At 43.8% G+C, this 16,057-nt stretch overlaps 1 protein-coding gene across 2 annotated transcripts in view; it reads left to right on the forward strand.

The window, feature by feature from the left end:
- Positions 1–4,180: 4,180 nt before the first annotated feature.
- Positions 4,181–16,057, forward strand: part of MIPEP (mitochondrial intermediate peptidase) — a 1,848,751-nt gene continuing 1,836,874 nt past the window's right edge. For both annotated transcript variants that reach the window (XM_069639422.1, XM_069639423.1), the window contains exon 1: positions 4,181–4,434. In XM_069639422.1, the coding sequence (XP_069495523.1) occupies positions 4,288–4,434 (147 nt within the window). In that variant the 5' untranslated portion in view covers positions 4,181–4,287. The remainder of the gene's footprint in view (positions 4,435–16,057) is intronic.

Below are 16,057 nucleotides of genomic sequence, written 5' to 3' on the forward strand. Positions count from 1 at the left end.
GAGAAGAAGCACCCGTCCAGCTGGGCCTTATCATAATCTGTGTCCCTCCTTCAACTAGGATCCTGCTATAAAATTAGATCAAACTCAGCTTTTTGCAGTACTACCACCCTGTGCAGTCTCACAGGATGCTGGCAGAATGGGAGGGAAGATCTAAAGACTAATCACCAAAATCTTGCAACCTGCAAGAAGGAGACATGAAGTCATGATGAAAGGCAAACTAATTATTATCATTCAATGAGGGACTAAAAACCGCCCTCTCATAACCTCAATAGCTCCATTCTAGAACCTATGCCATAGTCTGACCATACAAATATAACATGAACTTACTCTCTGTGCACAGCCACAACACAATGATGATGCCCGACATGGCAGAAACACCTGTCTGCGGTTGCTGGTGGTACTGTACTTCACAGAATTGCTATTCCAGTTTTTGCACTACAACTCCCATCAGTGCTTGCGAGTATTTTTAATGTTTCTGAATCATGAGAGTTGCAGTGCAAAACACTTGGAGACCTGCAGGTTTCTGACCCCGTGTTAATGGATATTTCTCCTATAAAAAGTCACGGTGAGCTAAAACATGATTGTAGATATTTCTGAGTGGGCACCATCCTACAGAAGAGGTTATTTGTCCTTATTTGTTCTCAGTATGGGGTTTTCCCATTTTAGGCAAATATTTGAATGCTTGTGCTTTCACACTAAATTAGCAAGGGACATCCAGACATGCACCCTTTTCACACTATATGTAGAGAACCACAGTACCGTAGCCAGCCACACTACACTGACAATGTTCAACAAGGGTGAAATAAGTGTCTGGGGATGTTAGTGGTTTTCTTGTTCAGGGGACAATTGCCAACGATTTCAGTGCTACACTGCCCTTTCGGACAAGACCTGGCTGATATAAAAAATTATATATTTCACCTCCGCCTCCTGGGTGTCTCAAAGATGCCCACCAAAGAAGGAGCCCTCAAAGTAGCCGCAGTACCAAAATCAGAGATTTTTCTTCTCCCACAAGTCAGACCCGACACCTCACCTGCAGTTCACTGGGGTCACACTCAATCAGGATGGCTTACCCACACACTGGTGGTTTTTCCACCCCAATCATAATCTTGGCTAGGCTAGGTCAGTTTGCTCATGACCTGTGATTGTGGTCCATGTGCCTGTTCAAGAGCTGCATTGTAGAAGTCAAAACAAAAGAAAGCATTGGCAAAGCCAATAGTTTTGACGTTTGTAGTTGTTTATTGCATTTTACATTTAGCACGGAGGAAAGGAATGAGACATACCAGCACAGGGAGGAAGACATTACAGCATGGGAGGGTTAAGGGGGCAGATACACCTCTCCAATGAAGTGCAACATACAGATGTCCTCACATCTTATTTTATTGGAGAAGTGCAGTACCGCTGACAACATACAGATGTCCTTATAAGAAATCTGGGATTTCTGTAGGTTGTCAGTGGTACTGCACCTCTCTAAAATAATAGCTTGTATGGTAAAAGTATCCAGAAAGGGAATCCTACATGTAGCCCAAAAAGGAGAGGAAAGTAGCCTACTGCCTCTGGCTGCAGAAAAGGCCCCTACTTTGAAAGTGACACAGACGTGTCATTTGGTACAGTACTCCTGATTGGGAGAACATTAAACAAGCCACTATTGGATTACATCAGGTAATGGAATTAAAAAAAAAAGTTTTGTGTGTCGGCCAAATATGACATAGCATTTCCAGCTGTCATGCCAACCACAAAATCATCTTTCTTGTTCAGGGGACAATTGCCAACGATTTCAGTGCTACACTGCTCTTACGGACAAGACCTGGGTGATATAAAAAATATATATTTCACCTCTGCCTCCTGGGTGTCTCAAAGATGCCCACCAAAGAAGGAGCCTTCAAAGTAGCCGCAGTATCAAATTCAAAGCTTTACAATGACTGGAGATTTTTCTTCTCCCACAAGTCAGACCTGACACCTCACCTGCAGTTCGGTCACACTCAATCAGGATTGCTTACCCACAAACTGGTGGTTTTTCCACCCCCAACCATAATCCTGGCTAGGCTAGGCCAGTTTGCTCATGACCTGTGATTGTGGTCCATGTGCCTGTTCAAGAGCTGCATTGCAGAAGTCAAAACAAAAAAAAGCATTGGCAAAGCCAATCGTTTTGACGTTTGTAATTGTTTATTGCATTTTACATTTAGCACGGAGGAAAGGAATGAGAAATACCAGCACAGGGAGGAAGTCATTACAGCATGGGAGGGTTAAGGGGGAAGATACACCTCTCCAATGAAGTACAATTTACAGATGTCCTCACAACTTATTTTATTGGAGAAGTGCAGTACCGCTGACAACATACAGATGTCCTTATAAGAAATCTGGGATTTCTGTAGGTTGTCAGTGGTGCTGCACCTCTCCAAAATAATAGCTTGTATGGTAACAGTATCCAGAAAGGGAATCCTATTTGTAGCCCAAAAAGGAGAGGAAAATAGCCTACTGCCTCTGGCTGCAGAAAAGGTTCCTACTTTGAAAGTGACACAGGCGTGTGATATGGTACAGTACTCCTGATTGGGAGAACATTAAACAAGCCACTATTGGATTACATTGGTGTAATGGAATTAAAAAAAAAAACGTTTTGTGTGTCGGCCAAATATGACACAGCATTTTCAGCTGCCATGCCAACCACGAAGTCAGCTTTCTGGCACCCCCTTACTCTCTCTTCTCTGTGACAATGATGTTGGTGATATTTTGGCGGTGATTGTACCAAAAACAAAAAGCAGAGCCATCCACACAGGGAACGGGTATAATCTAATCTGACTATTTTGTGCTCACTGGGTTTAGTGGTATTTGATCATTAATATAAGCAGCTCTCTCACTTGTCAAGCCCCTTACATGCCCATATAGGTTAATGAGCTTTTAAGGTATTTTCACCCCACCCAGGGGCCGCAAAAGGTCGAGAGCTATGCATTGTAATTATGGCTACAAATTCAAGCATGCAGTCCGAAAACAAGGATTCATACATGCCAACATTCTGGCGCACCTAGGATGGAGTTTTGAGAGAGAAAATCGGGAGACGTAGTTTTCCCCATAGGAGTATTAGCACTGGAATTATCTCAGGCGGGAGAATGTGAAAAAAAGCAATATTTCTCACTGAAAAGTCAGGAGACTCCTGCCTAAATCGGGAAGGTTGTCATATATGAGGATTGGCCAAAGTTGTCACGCATGACGTAGGGCAACTTCGCTGCTTTGGAAACGGAATGTCGACAACGGTCCCAATTTCCATTCACTCAAGCCTTGCCTTTGAAATACCGGCTACCTTTGCACTGAGGCCCATTGCTAAGCAGGGACATCAGGGGAGTCTCTCACATTCCCCAGTTCACCTACTCGCAATGCAAGGAGTTTGTGGTGAGGGAAGCCACAAGCGGTTTCCCCTCAAAGCCAAGGAGCAAGAGGCTCAGCATTTGGCACAGCCACACCCGAGTGCCTATGAAGACAGGAATCATGGAGGGATTCTCTATCTTTGGCTGCAAAGATTCATGTGTCCCCTGCCAAGCAGGGTCAACTATGAAATACTGTCTGCTTTTGCACCAAGGCCCATTGCTGAGCAGGGACATCAGGGGCGTCTCACACATCTAGTTCACCTACTGGATATATGTAAGGAGTTTCTGGTGAGGGAAGCCATACACGGTTTCCCCTCAAAGCCAAGGAGCAAGAGGAGCAGCATTTGGCACAAGTACATCAGTGTCTATGATGAAGACACGGGAAGAAAGAGGGATTATGGAAGGACGGGGTTACAAAAAAAGAAATTGAACCTGGGTTCCGGTCATGGAGGTTGATACCTCAAGGATAAGTACTAGGACGAGGAAGAGGGACATGGAGAACGCATTTAACTCGACTACACAGTACACAATCGACATTTAATTCGCGTACTCAAGTATGATACATAATTGCCATCTAGAAGTATTGACTGGAAAGAGTACATACTTTAGTATTTACATTTGTGAACTACACTTTGGTTCTTTTTCCCATAAAGTACCCTTCTCATAGACAGCCGCTGCCTGTACATGCAAGTACCTCATTTACAGAAGCATTTCTCAGGTATAATTATTTATCTTAAGCAAGCGCCTCATTCAAGATGGCGGCGAGAGTCCGTGGTGTGTGTCTAGCTTCAGGTGACTGCCGGGTTTTACGACATCTCGTGGAGACAGCATGCAATGACCGACAACATAGAAAGGCAACGCTGTTCCTAAGATCCGCGTGTCGTGCCCTTCTCCTGCAGCAAGCTTCCGATTTACTGAGGAAAGAAACATGTTCCAGCGGTGGGGCAAGAGTCTGCTGTTGCGAGCTCTGCAACACATAAAGCTGCACAGGGGGGTCAGCACCAGTTGGTCTCCTGTTGGCGCAGCTTTCAATGTCAGGCAACAGCGGCGTTTGGAGTTGCCCGGCAGGAGTACGGTGAGGATCGCGCCTTACGTCTACCGTGTGCAGTGTCCAAAGAAACGCGCATGCGTCGAGTGCTATGATGCTGGGCAACTGTCGGAAACCTGTAGGCTCGGGGCTGCCCCAGTTCTGCCTATAAGAGTACTTTTTTGGGAGGGCGCGAGCATCCACTTTTTAAGCGTGATGATTTGACATGACAAGAACATTTCAGAAATAAAGGGTTCAGTTCATTTTCAAGTCCACGTAATGTTAATAAAATCCGTTACACAGCAAAAACACACGTTACCATTAAAGTGTATTCTGAGTTGACCAACCGTTGCATGATAACTCGAGTCCCGTTTATCCTCGGGCATCTTGCTCTTGTTGGAATGGATGAGCACTTTGGGTTATCACAGTAGGGAGCTCATTAGTTTGTTATTAAAATGAGGATTAAAGTAAATCGGGGGTCTGGGACTATGGCTCTCTAGATATTTTGGAATGCAACTCCAATCATTCTTCGGCATTGAATATGCTGGCAAGGGCCTGATGGGAATTATAGTTCTAAACATCTGCATAGCCAAAGGTTGCACCCATGGTGTACATGAAATCAGCTTGCTATTGTTATTCCGGCGCTGGGTGATGCATGATCTGCTGTGAGCAAGGAAGTGATCTAAGATTGCTATGACTTGGCTGGGCTATCGGTTGTATACGAATTGTTTGTTTTACAACTGTTCGAATGACAATTGACCTTTTCATAATTGAGGGAATTGTGAAGGTCAATTGTACCATATATGTGGGGGGAAACCCCCGACCCAACGCCAAACCCACAAAACCCCTGTATATATATATATATATATATAACCAAACCAATATATATATATATATATATATATATATATAATTAGGTCAATTGTGAAAAGGTCAATTGTGACCCTTTAAATTCGGTCAATTGTTCATTCGAACAATTTGGGTAATACCGGGCTATTAGGGACTGAGGAGAACCATGCTATGCAATCATTGCCTCACGATACTTGCCATGGCTCTGCTGCTAATGAGAGCCATGCCACTATACTTTGGATCTGCACTGGGCTTCTGGCTCATTGATGTGGGCTGCGCATGCATGGGCATCGCCCGACATCACCTCCTTTTCCTTCAACAAACGGCACCCACAACTCTTGGAGCCCCTTAACACCAAATAAAGTCTTTTGGGAAGTCGAGTGATTCTCTTTGATGTGTATCTTCTGCTCTCGGGACTAGCCACTGGGTGTAGTCTCTATTCAATCTTCCCTGTTCTGCTCCATGTTGTCGAGTGCCCTTTTCTCCTCGAACATGACACTCTCCTCCTGAAGTGGGCTCTCATCCATGCTGGATCTGGCTACTTCCATATCTCTCTCTATGTTTTGAGGCCCCTGGGTGGGTGAAAACACCAGATTTTTGCTTTTGACGGGTGAAAGACCATTGATTTATAGGGGCATGTATAGTGCTTGGCGCGTGAGAGAGCTGTTTCCAAGGGGGGTAATACCAGTCAAAAGTGTGTGAGTTAAGAGGTATGTACTTGCGCTGGTTAGGTCACTGAGGGACCATAAGTGAATGACTTGAAATGTATGTGATCCAACCCTGCTGTCAGGGTTATCAGGGGCCAGAGGATAACCGGTATATTTGTGCATTGATATCAATGCCCCACAATCATTGCCAGCGTCTTTTCCCCTAGTGAGAGACATGACCCTGTACTCTGAATCTGCGTGGGGCTCCTGGCTCATGCACCGAAAGGTTGTACCTTTATTGACCCGTGTACACAGACACGTGGTGATGCCACAAACAGTCACCACGTTTCTGTGTGCATGAAATGCTCTACTGTGATGCTATGTCATCACCCGTGGCATCACACATTGCACATCACTATAATCGTACCTCTCCACTTACATGCATTTGGCAGGTTTCACCCACCATGCAATCAGTTCAATCACCCGTCAAGCCCCTTACATGCCCATACACATCAATGTCCTTTCACCCACCAAAGCCAAAATCTGCTTTTGTTTCACCTACCCTGGGGGCACAACTGGTTAAGCGCTATACTATAATTAATAACAAAACTTGTCTGTCATTTTCCATTATGCTCCACTTCCATACTTATTACCAGGGCTGTCACGTGTTTGGGAGGCCCTGGGCAAATCATCTGGTGAGGCTCTGTGACGAATACAGGGAATTCGTCCCTTCTCCACTAGTGGGAGCCACCCCCTTTGGGGCTAGTGAGGTAAACCTACTAAGCTTAACGCCCCCTAGGGGATAAGGCAAGTTGTATCCCACTGGCTGTGACCCCCTACCCCTTTCAGGACAGGCAATCCCCAAATAGGGATATGTGTTATCCTCCCATGTCTCATGAATATATTGGTTTTGTTAGTTACATGGGAATTGAATTGCATAAGGGCTTACCACTTCCTTTCTCAATGGATGTTATGGTTTCTGACCTTCCTCATACACAGTCTACAATCCGGATCGAAAAATGGGTGATAATCCCACACCCTCATTCTCTGGGAGGTAATCCGCAGCAGACCAAGAGAGGAGCCTGCAGAGCTTCACGAGAGAGATCTCTTCAGTGGTGGTGTGGCAGGTAGAGGAGAGCGTATGCCATTTGTGGTAGACCTGACCGAGGCCGAGCACGTGGAATGCTGACAGCCCTGCTGGAGGTGGAGCCGGGAAGGCCCGGCTAAGAACGTCGGGGCGGAGCCCAAGCCACGCGATGGCGAACGATCTGAGGGGCTGCGTGCTGCAGAAGAGCCAGAAGCCCACATTGTAGCAGCGCCAGCTCTTCCAGCATGATCCCAAAAGGGGGTGAGAAGAACTACATCCCAAAGCCTGGTGAGGGCAACCTGACCCCAATGCGGGGTGAGAACAAGCCGACCCCAAGGTAGGGTGAGAACAACTCGACCCCAAGATAGGGTCAGGCCAAGCAGACCCCGAAGCTTGGTAAGAATAATCAACCCCTAAAGGTGGGGTGAAAGGAACCAGAGCCCAAGGCGGGGTGAAAGCAACACAACCTGCAAGACTGGGTGAAAACAGCTAGATCGCTAGGTGGGGAGGAAGAGATACCATCCCAAGGTGGGGTGAGAGGAGCGAGGGCCCAGGGTGGGCTGAGAGAAGCCACACATCAAGGTGTTTGGGAAACGAGACCCCAGGCAGGGACATACAATTGAAAATAGCTGAGGCAAGCAAACCACACGAAATACAGTCATGGACAATACCTGATGTGGACTTGGGAACCAGGGGGTCTATCTAGGGTGGAAGGTGACCTGGAACTGAGATAAAGTATTTGCCAAATAGACTGAACAAAGACTGTTGCGCAACCCTGAAGGGGGTGTTGTGAAAGAAAATGTGGTGCATTATTGAAACGTGCAATGGAGCAGGAAAAACCCTTCTTTCTGAAACAGAGATATAATGGTGCGGCCAGAAACCAGCCACCATTCTATTATTTGGGCAAGAAGCCATCATTGTTTTGTTTTAAGTTCGTTTTAGTTTTACGAGGTAGGGATAGAGATCGTGTTAGGTTTCTGGATGACGGACTCAGGTTTATTTGTAGGACAGCCTGACAAGCACTCTTTTTGACTTCTTTCTTTTCTTAAGCATTGGGCCAAGAAAACATAGGGACAACCAGGTTATTTTGGTGCACAAATAAAGAACCTTTTTTATTCAAAATGCCTCCTTGCCAGTCTCCTGATACTGACTTGCCAAAGCACCCTATTTTATTTGTACTGGTATTCTCTTTCAGTTTATGTAGTGAGGAATTTGAATATGTTTTTTTTATCACTCCAAATAATAAAAAAAAGCTACAGTTTTGTATGGGAGAATGGTTTATTCCAGACTAAGTTTATGTACACAGTGGCGAGTCAGAAGAAGTCTGGGACGCCGTGAGGAGATAATGAACACTTATTTATTCAAACAAATGTCGAAGGCTTAATGCTCCCTAAACTTTGGGTGATCCCTGCCTACTTTACTAAGATGCTCGCATGTCAGTGGTGAATGTCCAAAGAAAGAAGTCCACTCACCAAACTGACTCTACCACTCAGAGAAACTAATATAAGGCAGGAGAATGGCCCCCTTCTCCTGTTGGCACTGCTAGTCTTTAATATATGAGAGGAAAATAGTCTCTTGTGACTTCTTGCATCAATCTCTTAAATTCCACATGTGAAATGCTGAATTTTCTCTCTGTCTTGAATCCCTTTTATCTCCCCCTTAGCCGACTTAAGATTTGGTAATTGGTTCCCGTCTTTGAACTTAGGGCTGTAACTTTCTTTCTCTTCAATACTATATTGTTCTTGTACAGGATGTCACTTTATTTTTCCCCCTGTCCCAGGGTATTTTCTTATATTGATTCTCTTTCTTATTGTCCAATTTGTCTTTAGACTTTTCCCTGAACTTGTAACTTTCACATTTATGTGGTCTATAAGTTAATTGTTTTACTTGTTCCACTGTGACCCGTTGTTAAGAAGGATTTCTGAACTCTAACCTGGAGGGGCAGGGGTTCAGAAGACCAACCTGGTTCCTTGGAACAGGCTAACCTCTGGACAAGCCAGACCAATCAGGGTAGCTATGGCAGGCGGTCAAGACTAAGTCTCATGAGGGGTGTGGGTGACTGGTGTGGGTGACTGAAGGACCTCAATGAGCACACAGAGCAAGGACACTTACAAATTACTCCAGACAGGTGTCATATCAAAAATATAGACACATTTATTACAAGATTTTTGTATACATTTTGCAGTCCTTTGCGGCTTTAATTTCCTGTACTTGGCGATTTCTTACTGTGCAGTAGTGAGTGATTTCTTTGTTACCTGGATGCTGCACCTGTTGGAGTGTACATTGCGGCTGCTGCAATATTAAACAAACAATTCTTTTTAACTGTACACTTCCCTGGAGTGCGCTTCCGGTATTCCTTTTCTGAACTTTTAAATCGTACAAATATACATCTTTGATTGGTTATGCACATCTTTGTTTTTTATTTCCTTTCAAACATAAACTTTCTTCTTTAAATAGCCACATCTCTTTTGTCTCTCGACACGTGGTTCTCCACGTTTAACGCACGTGGTTCATCAGGAGAGTTTTCTAATATAAAACAAGAAAAACATTTTTTTGCTTAGCTATATCAACCCAAATACATTGTTTATGAACAACAATTTAGGTGGTAGAGGCAAACCACCAATTGATATATTCATTTAAAATACTCACCAGTTTTTTCGAATTCGGTAATATTCTCAACTTTTAAATCCTTTTGTTAAAGTTATTTTTTTCCCATTTTATAGCAAAACATTTATCCTTTCTTATCTTCCAGAAAAAATATATGGGATTTCTGTGAAAACCAAAAGTAAAATAAACAAAATTTTAAGCTAAATCCCATATATTTTTTCTGGAAGATAAGAAAGGATAAATGTTTTGCTATAGATGGGAAAAAATAACTTTAACAAAAGGATTTAAAAGTTGAGAATATTACCGAATTCGAAAAAACTGGTGAGTATGTTAAATGAATATATCAATTGGTGGTTTGCCTCTACCACCTAAATTGTTGTTCATAAACAATGTATTTGGGTTGATATAGCTAAGCAAAAAAATGTTTTTCTTGTTTTTTATTAGAAAACTCTCCTGATGAACCACGTGCGTTAAACGTGGAGAAACACGTGTCGAGAGACAAAAGAGATATGGCTATTTAAAGAAGAAAGTTTATGTTTGAAAGGAAATAAAAAACAAAGATGTACATAACCAATCAAAGATGTATCTTTGTACGATTTAAAAGTTCAGAAAAGGAATACCGGAAGCGCACTCCAAGGAAGTGTACAGTTAAAAAGAAACATTTATTACAAGGCCTTTGTAACATAGACCATAGTAAAAGAATCACAGTAACACTAAGTAACCCAACACATCACACTCAATACAATATATATACAAGACCATAAGGGTCTAAAGGGGTGACTGCACAAAATATGTCGACAATCTAGAGGGGAAGGAAATGGGCAGTGCAGGTAATCTTTAGGCCCAGTTCAACATCAATAATGCACCTAACTAAGAGGCAGTCCAAGCCCTACGAAGAGAGGAGCCTTGTGCTCTATAGTACATGCACGTGCTTGTGCCAGTGGGCGGCATAGGGTCTCTTCAAGGGTCTCTAGCAGCTCAGGAAGGTGGATGAGGCGATGCAGAACAAGTTCCCACTATTCAAGAAGGACCTCCACTTGAAGCCAGAGGCAGTTCGAGAGTGCGGAATGGAGTTGCTATTTCGCATTAGCTGTGGAAAGGAGAGGGGCCCCCAGGGGCCACTTGTGCATAAAAACGGGCTCTTGCACTAGGGTCCACCGGTTGGGGTAGGGACTACTCACTGGCCCCCGACGCAAGCAGACCCAAAATTCGCCAGTTCAGTCCACTTCGCTGGCAGGTTCGAATGCGGCAAAAGGGACATCTCGGCACCTTTCAGTTCCTGAGATACAGCGATGATTCCCAATTGGGACAGTGGCGATTTCTCCGCTCTGGATGGATGAATCGACCCAGTTTCACTGCAGTAGGCTTTAGGTGCAAGAGGGTCTCAAATGCAGCAAACTTGCACAGGACGTTGCCACGGCAGGGCAGCACGGTAACTGCGCTTACTCCGGTCCTGGTGCACTTGTCTCACTTCCGACCTGGGAACGGCAATTGTATGAAATTTGGTGTGAGCAGGCCGTGGATGCAGAGCTAGCAATTTACCAAGTTTCGAGGGCCTCCTCGAAGCGGCGGCAGTGACAGAGCAAAGCAACTGGGTAAGCTGGTCAGTCCACTGGTTTGCCCAGGGACACCTCCGAGAAAGCTTACTTGCAGGGTTTGATGAAGGTGCCGAGAATAGTTGGTCCCACTATTCCAATGGGTCGAAGCGTCTTTGCAGACCTTCTAGGACGACTAGATGCAGAGGGGTCCCACGAGATGACAGCGGGCTCACGGCGGTCCCAGGCATTCATGGCACTCCAGACTCTCTGGCACCCAGGATGTGTATTAGAATCAGACATTCCAGCCCACATCCTGGGGGCACACACACAGAGCATGCTGAAGCCTGCGAAAGCATCGGGCTTTGCGGGAAAGTGCATGACCAAAAAAGGACTGGCCCGGGTCAACTTGACCTGGAGAAGGTGAAGGGGCAAGATGGCCAAAGGTCAGGACAAAGAACCTTGTGGCATGGCCATTTTGGAACCAGGCCACCTATTCGTGCCAAACGCGGCTAACACAGTTAACATGGCAGGAAAGGGTTAAAAATAATGCGTAAAGATAGCTGCCACCAGTCATGGGCCTGACACATCTGCACAGTTCATAAAAAGTCCAGCGAGTATCTAGGGCCTTTGGAAATGACTAGAGACCCAAGTGTGCTGTTTGGTAAGATACATTGCACACTTGCTACATGTTGCACAAAAGTTGCAACAGGAGGAAAGGACTAAGGGAAACAAAGTTCCCCAGTACTGACTGTCTTAAGGGCATGTCAGTGTCCCATAAAAAGTGAGCGAAAGCCCAGAGGAGTGCAGCTGAAGGCTGTGCTTCTCTGGCAAAGTCAGTCAGTGGTGTCTAAACAGCAGCAAAATGTTTGGGGGTTGACACATGCAGGGAAAATTGCATACAATTATGAAATCTTTCCTAACACCCGTTAACTGCGTCTGACCATGCTTTTCTTTTACTTCATAATCTTGGTGGTTTCATTATTAACTCTGCTTTATGTCTCGGACTGTTTATAATGTTTTTCTCTTTCTTCATACTCCTTATATTCTCTGGGCCTTAAAGTTAACTGTTTCATATTCAGTACTGTGACAAGTTAACTGACGGTTATAATGATTCTCTCTTTCGTCACACTTCTTATGTCCTTTTGGCTTTAAAGTTAAATTTGTTTCATATTTGGTACTGTGACAAGTTAACTAGTTTCCCTCTTGTGTTCCCGCACCTCCCGGTCTCCTGGTTACCTTCAATCTTCAAAGCAAACGTTTCGGAAGGTCTTCGTCTCGGGATTTCAATCTTCCTCCGTATCTCGGGGATGCCAACTTCTTCCTGACGTTCAGGTCCTAGTTCTCTCGCGTTCCTTCACTGTGTCCGACTGGCTTCATGGACACATTCGGTTCCTCTATGCTTGGTGGTATCGGCAAAATTTGTTGGACCGTTGGTCCACACATGTTTCTTTCTGTGGTCTCGCCACCACCTGTGATTGGGTTCTTGCACGGTGGGTTTCTCGGCCTACGGGTTTGCATTGTCTCTTGCGTCCCATGCAAACTTTGCAGGCGAGTTTGAAACTTGTGGTTTCCCAGCGTCTTTTTCTCCTCTGACGTTATGCAGCTTGGGACTTCCCACGACCTGCGTTGGTTGTCGTCTCTCTTCTCTTCTCTTCTCTTCTCTCTGGCTTCTCTCTCTGCTCTTCCAATTCACGCTCTCTCTTATACTCGGGCCAATGCAGTGGACGTTTTCATTACAGGGATATTACCTTGGTTTACAGGATAACAATAGTTTCCTCATCCCAGTCACGATAGTCCATATTCTCTTGTATTCCTGAGCATCCCCATGTAGACCATGGTATGTCCAGCCTGAGGGAGTTCAACACGATAACGGCAGTCCTTGTCCCCAAAAGGGAAGTCTCTCCTGGTGGGGTCCCACTTGCCTCTACCCTTATGGGGGGTATTGTGGATGCAGCTCACCTCCGTTGACCCACAGAAAAGGGCTCCCCCTTGGGGAGAAGTGAAGAATTCCCTCGATTTGTCACACTATTTACATGCATTGTGCATTTTAAAAGAGACATTTCTTAGTAACTTCAGATAAAACCTCTATGTACTTAACTAATCTGCAAAGGACTACTATACAGCAAAGATTGTGCATTTGAACAGGGGCGTGTTTCCAGTGTTGTACCCATCCGGTGAACATGAACCACATGAATCATCCCTACACAGTAAACTAGTGACACAAAATACCATTTATAGCAGCAAAAAGAACCAACAATAAATCTTGTTTGCACAAGGCCATCTTCATGGTTTTTGGGCTTCAGGCTCATTTGGCGCCCCTCTCAAACCCAAAAAATAAAGGCATCAATAATCTCCATACATCACCCCAACCATCCCATCCCAACACTTCACCTGCAGCGATCAACATGAGCTGTGGGCTGGCTATTCCTTAAAGTCTGCTAACTCCCTTTATCTATGCTAGAAGGAGAAAACTAAACTCATGGTGTTTTAAAGGTAATGTTAGCAGACCACTGTGAGGGCATTTGTGTTCTAGCATAGGTACAGGACTCAACAGCAGCCACGAGGAAGGTAGACTATCCATAGCATACACATGCAGGACACCGATAAGTACCCATATGAAATATGTAACCACGTAAATAGCAGGGGCATGTTGAATCCGTTTTGCACTTTACCTCTCCTGTTATACATCTTTCTATGAGTAGCCTCATCTTTGCTGCACTTCAAGATTACTATTGCGCAGCACCTGCTAGTTTCTTTAATTGAAAGTATACATATTGAAAAAAAAGGTAACCATTTGGTGTGCGCATATCATTAGTTTAATACAGTACTCCTATTATTACACTTACACAGCCTTCTATAAAAAATGAAACATTTCATATGTATCTTTACCAATGACAGTTCTTCTTTGGTTGTAATTCTAATTCATCACACTGTCATTTAAATCTCTTGTGTGTCTGCCTATTCGTGCCAACACGTGTTTCACAACATGGGTCTAATACACAATGGTGACCCATCCATGCTGAGCTTGATCAAGGCTTTTAGATTTCCATAACCACCACCAAAATGACCAATTGTGTTATTTCAAAATTCATAACCAATTAAGTGATAAGATCATCCATAGCAATATGATTGAAGCGGTTGGAAAGAAAAGGAAAAAAGGGAAAATGATCAACAATTGGCAATCCTCTAGTGTGCCTCCAGTAAATACACTAAACGTATATAGATATTCTTCGAATGCACATCTAGCACAAGCCTCATATTTATAAATTATCTTCTCTACTTAAAAGTACATACCTGGTGAAACAATGTCTCACAAGTAGGTGTTTTATAGTTTTAATCTATCTTTTTTGTCTTGGTGTCTCGTAAGCTTTTTGGCTGTTGAAAATAACGATAAGTAATAGGTACACCTCTTGTAAGAATCTACTGATGAATACAACAATTATTACTTGACTTCTATCCAAGATTATATTCTTTTCTTAAGTGAATTCATTTATTGCTCTCTTCTAAGTTTTACTTTATGATTGAATTCAGACCAAATACATGCTTAAAATGGTTTATGGTCAAAATCTCAAAGTAAAATCTCAAAAAAAAGCACGAATTTAAAATCTCGAAAAAATAAATATCGAATTTTTTTTTCAATGCGTTTTTTTTCAAAATGGGGGGTTCCCCCCCAACCACCGTTTTTTCATTTTTTTTATTTTACCCCTTTTTTTTACTTACCTGACCCCAAAAACACATAAATAAATAAATAAATAAAAAATTCGATATTTTTTTTTTGAGATTTTTATTTCGTGCTTTTTGTAATTCGAGATTTTATTTTTGGTATTTTGACCGACCACCGCTTAAAATATGTTAGACATAATTTATCATTTTGAATTATCATTGTCATGTAGGAGTTTGAATATTTTTTATATCTTAAAACATACCTACAATGCACGGGTACATAAGTGTACTCTCCTAAATTTCCTTATATACAGAGAACCGTACATAGTCAATCACTAACCGGTGACTAAGATTCTGATTCCAGAGCCCTCAATGCCATCTACACCGCCATACAGGCCTGGATGGCTGTGAACGGACTGTCCCTTAACAGTGACAAGACTGATAGGATCCACTGAAACACTAAAGAATCTCAATACTCCATTCAGCCACTTCACCATTGATAACATCAAAATCCCAGTCTCAGACTCAGTGAAAACCCTTGGAGTATACCTGGACTCCAACTTATCCATGACTAAGCAAGTCAATGCCATTTCCTCTGCCGCGGCATACCACGCCAAGCTCTTACGCAGCCAGACCTTTCTTATCCAAGGACAACTGCATTACCATAGCAAGAGCTATACCAGGATTAAGACTCGATTACTCTAATGCCCTCTTCCTGGGCACGTCAGCAAAAAACGTGGAGAAGCTCAGGTCATCCAAAACAGCACTCTTCGTGCAGCCATCGGCATCCTCAAAAGGGAACACATAACTGCCGCCAGAAAACAGACACCCTGGCTTCCTATTAAAGAGCGCATCCTCTTCAAAACCCTTGCCCTGACCCATAAATGTGTCCACCTTACTGCCCCCCCCCAGCTGTCCCAAAGAATGCACTTGTCGGCATCCACAAGACCGATCAGAACTCCTTACTTGAATATGCTCACAGTGCCCAAAATCAAGCGAATCAGAGCAGGAGGCGCCAGTTTCCCCTACCTAGCAGCCTTGCAATGGAATGCCCTTCCACCACCCCTATGAACTGAAAACGTACACATGGCAAAGCAGTCAAAACGTTACTCTTCAATTAATTATCACCATTCACTACATCTATGCAATGCTGTTACCATCTACTGCCTGCTCAATATATTGCTTGCCTATAATGTATGTATCCAACTTGTATTTTTATGACTCATGTAAGTAAGCTCCTCACTAGGAACAGCTCCTCGATGCCCAAGGGCTGTTTGAGT

This window comes from Ambystoma mexicanum, chromosome 7q, assembly GCF_040938575.1.
Source record: "Ambystoma mexicanum isolate Mex_15411 chromosome 7q, UKY_AmexF1_1, whole genome shotgun sequence".
Taxonomy (NCBI): Eukaryota; Metazoa; Chordata; class Amphibia; order Caudata; family Ambystomatidae; genus Ambystoma; species Ambystoma mexicanum.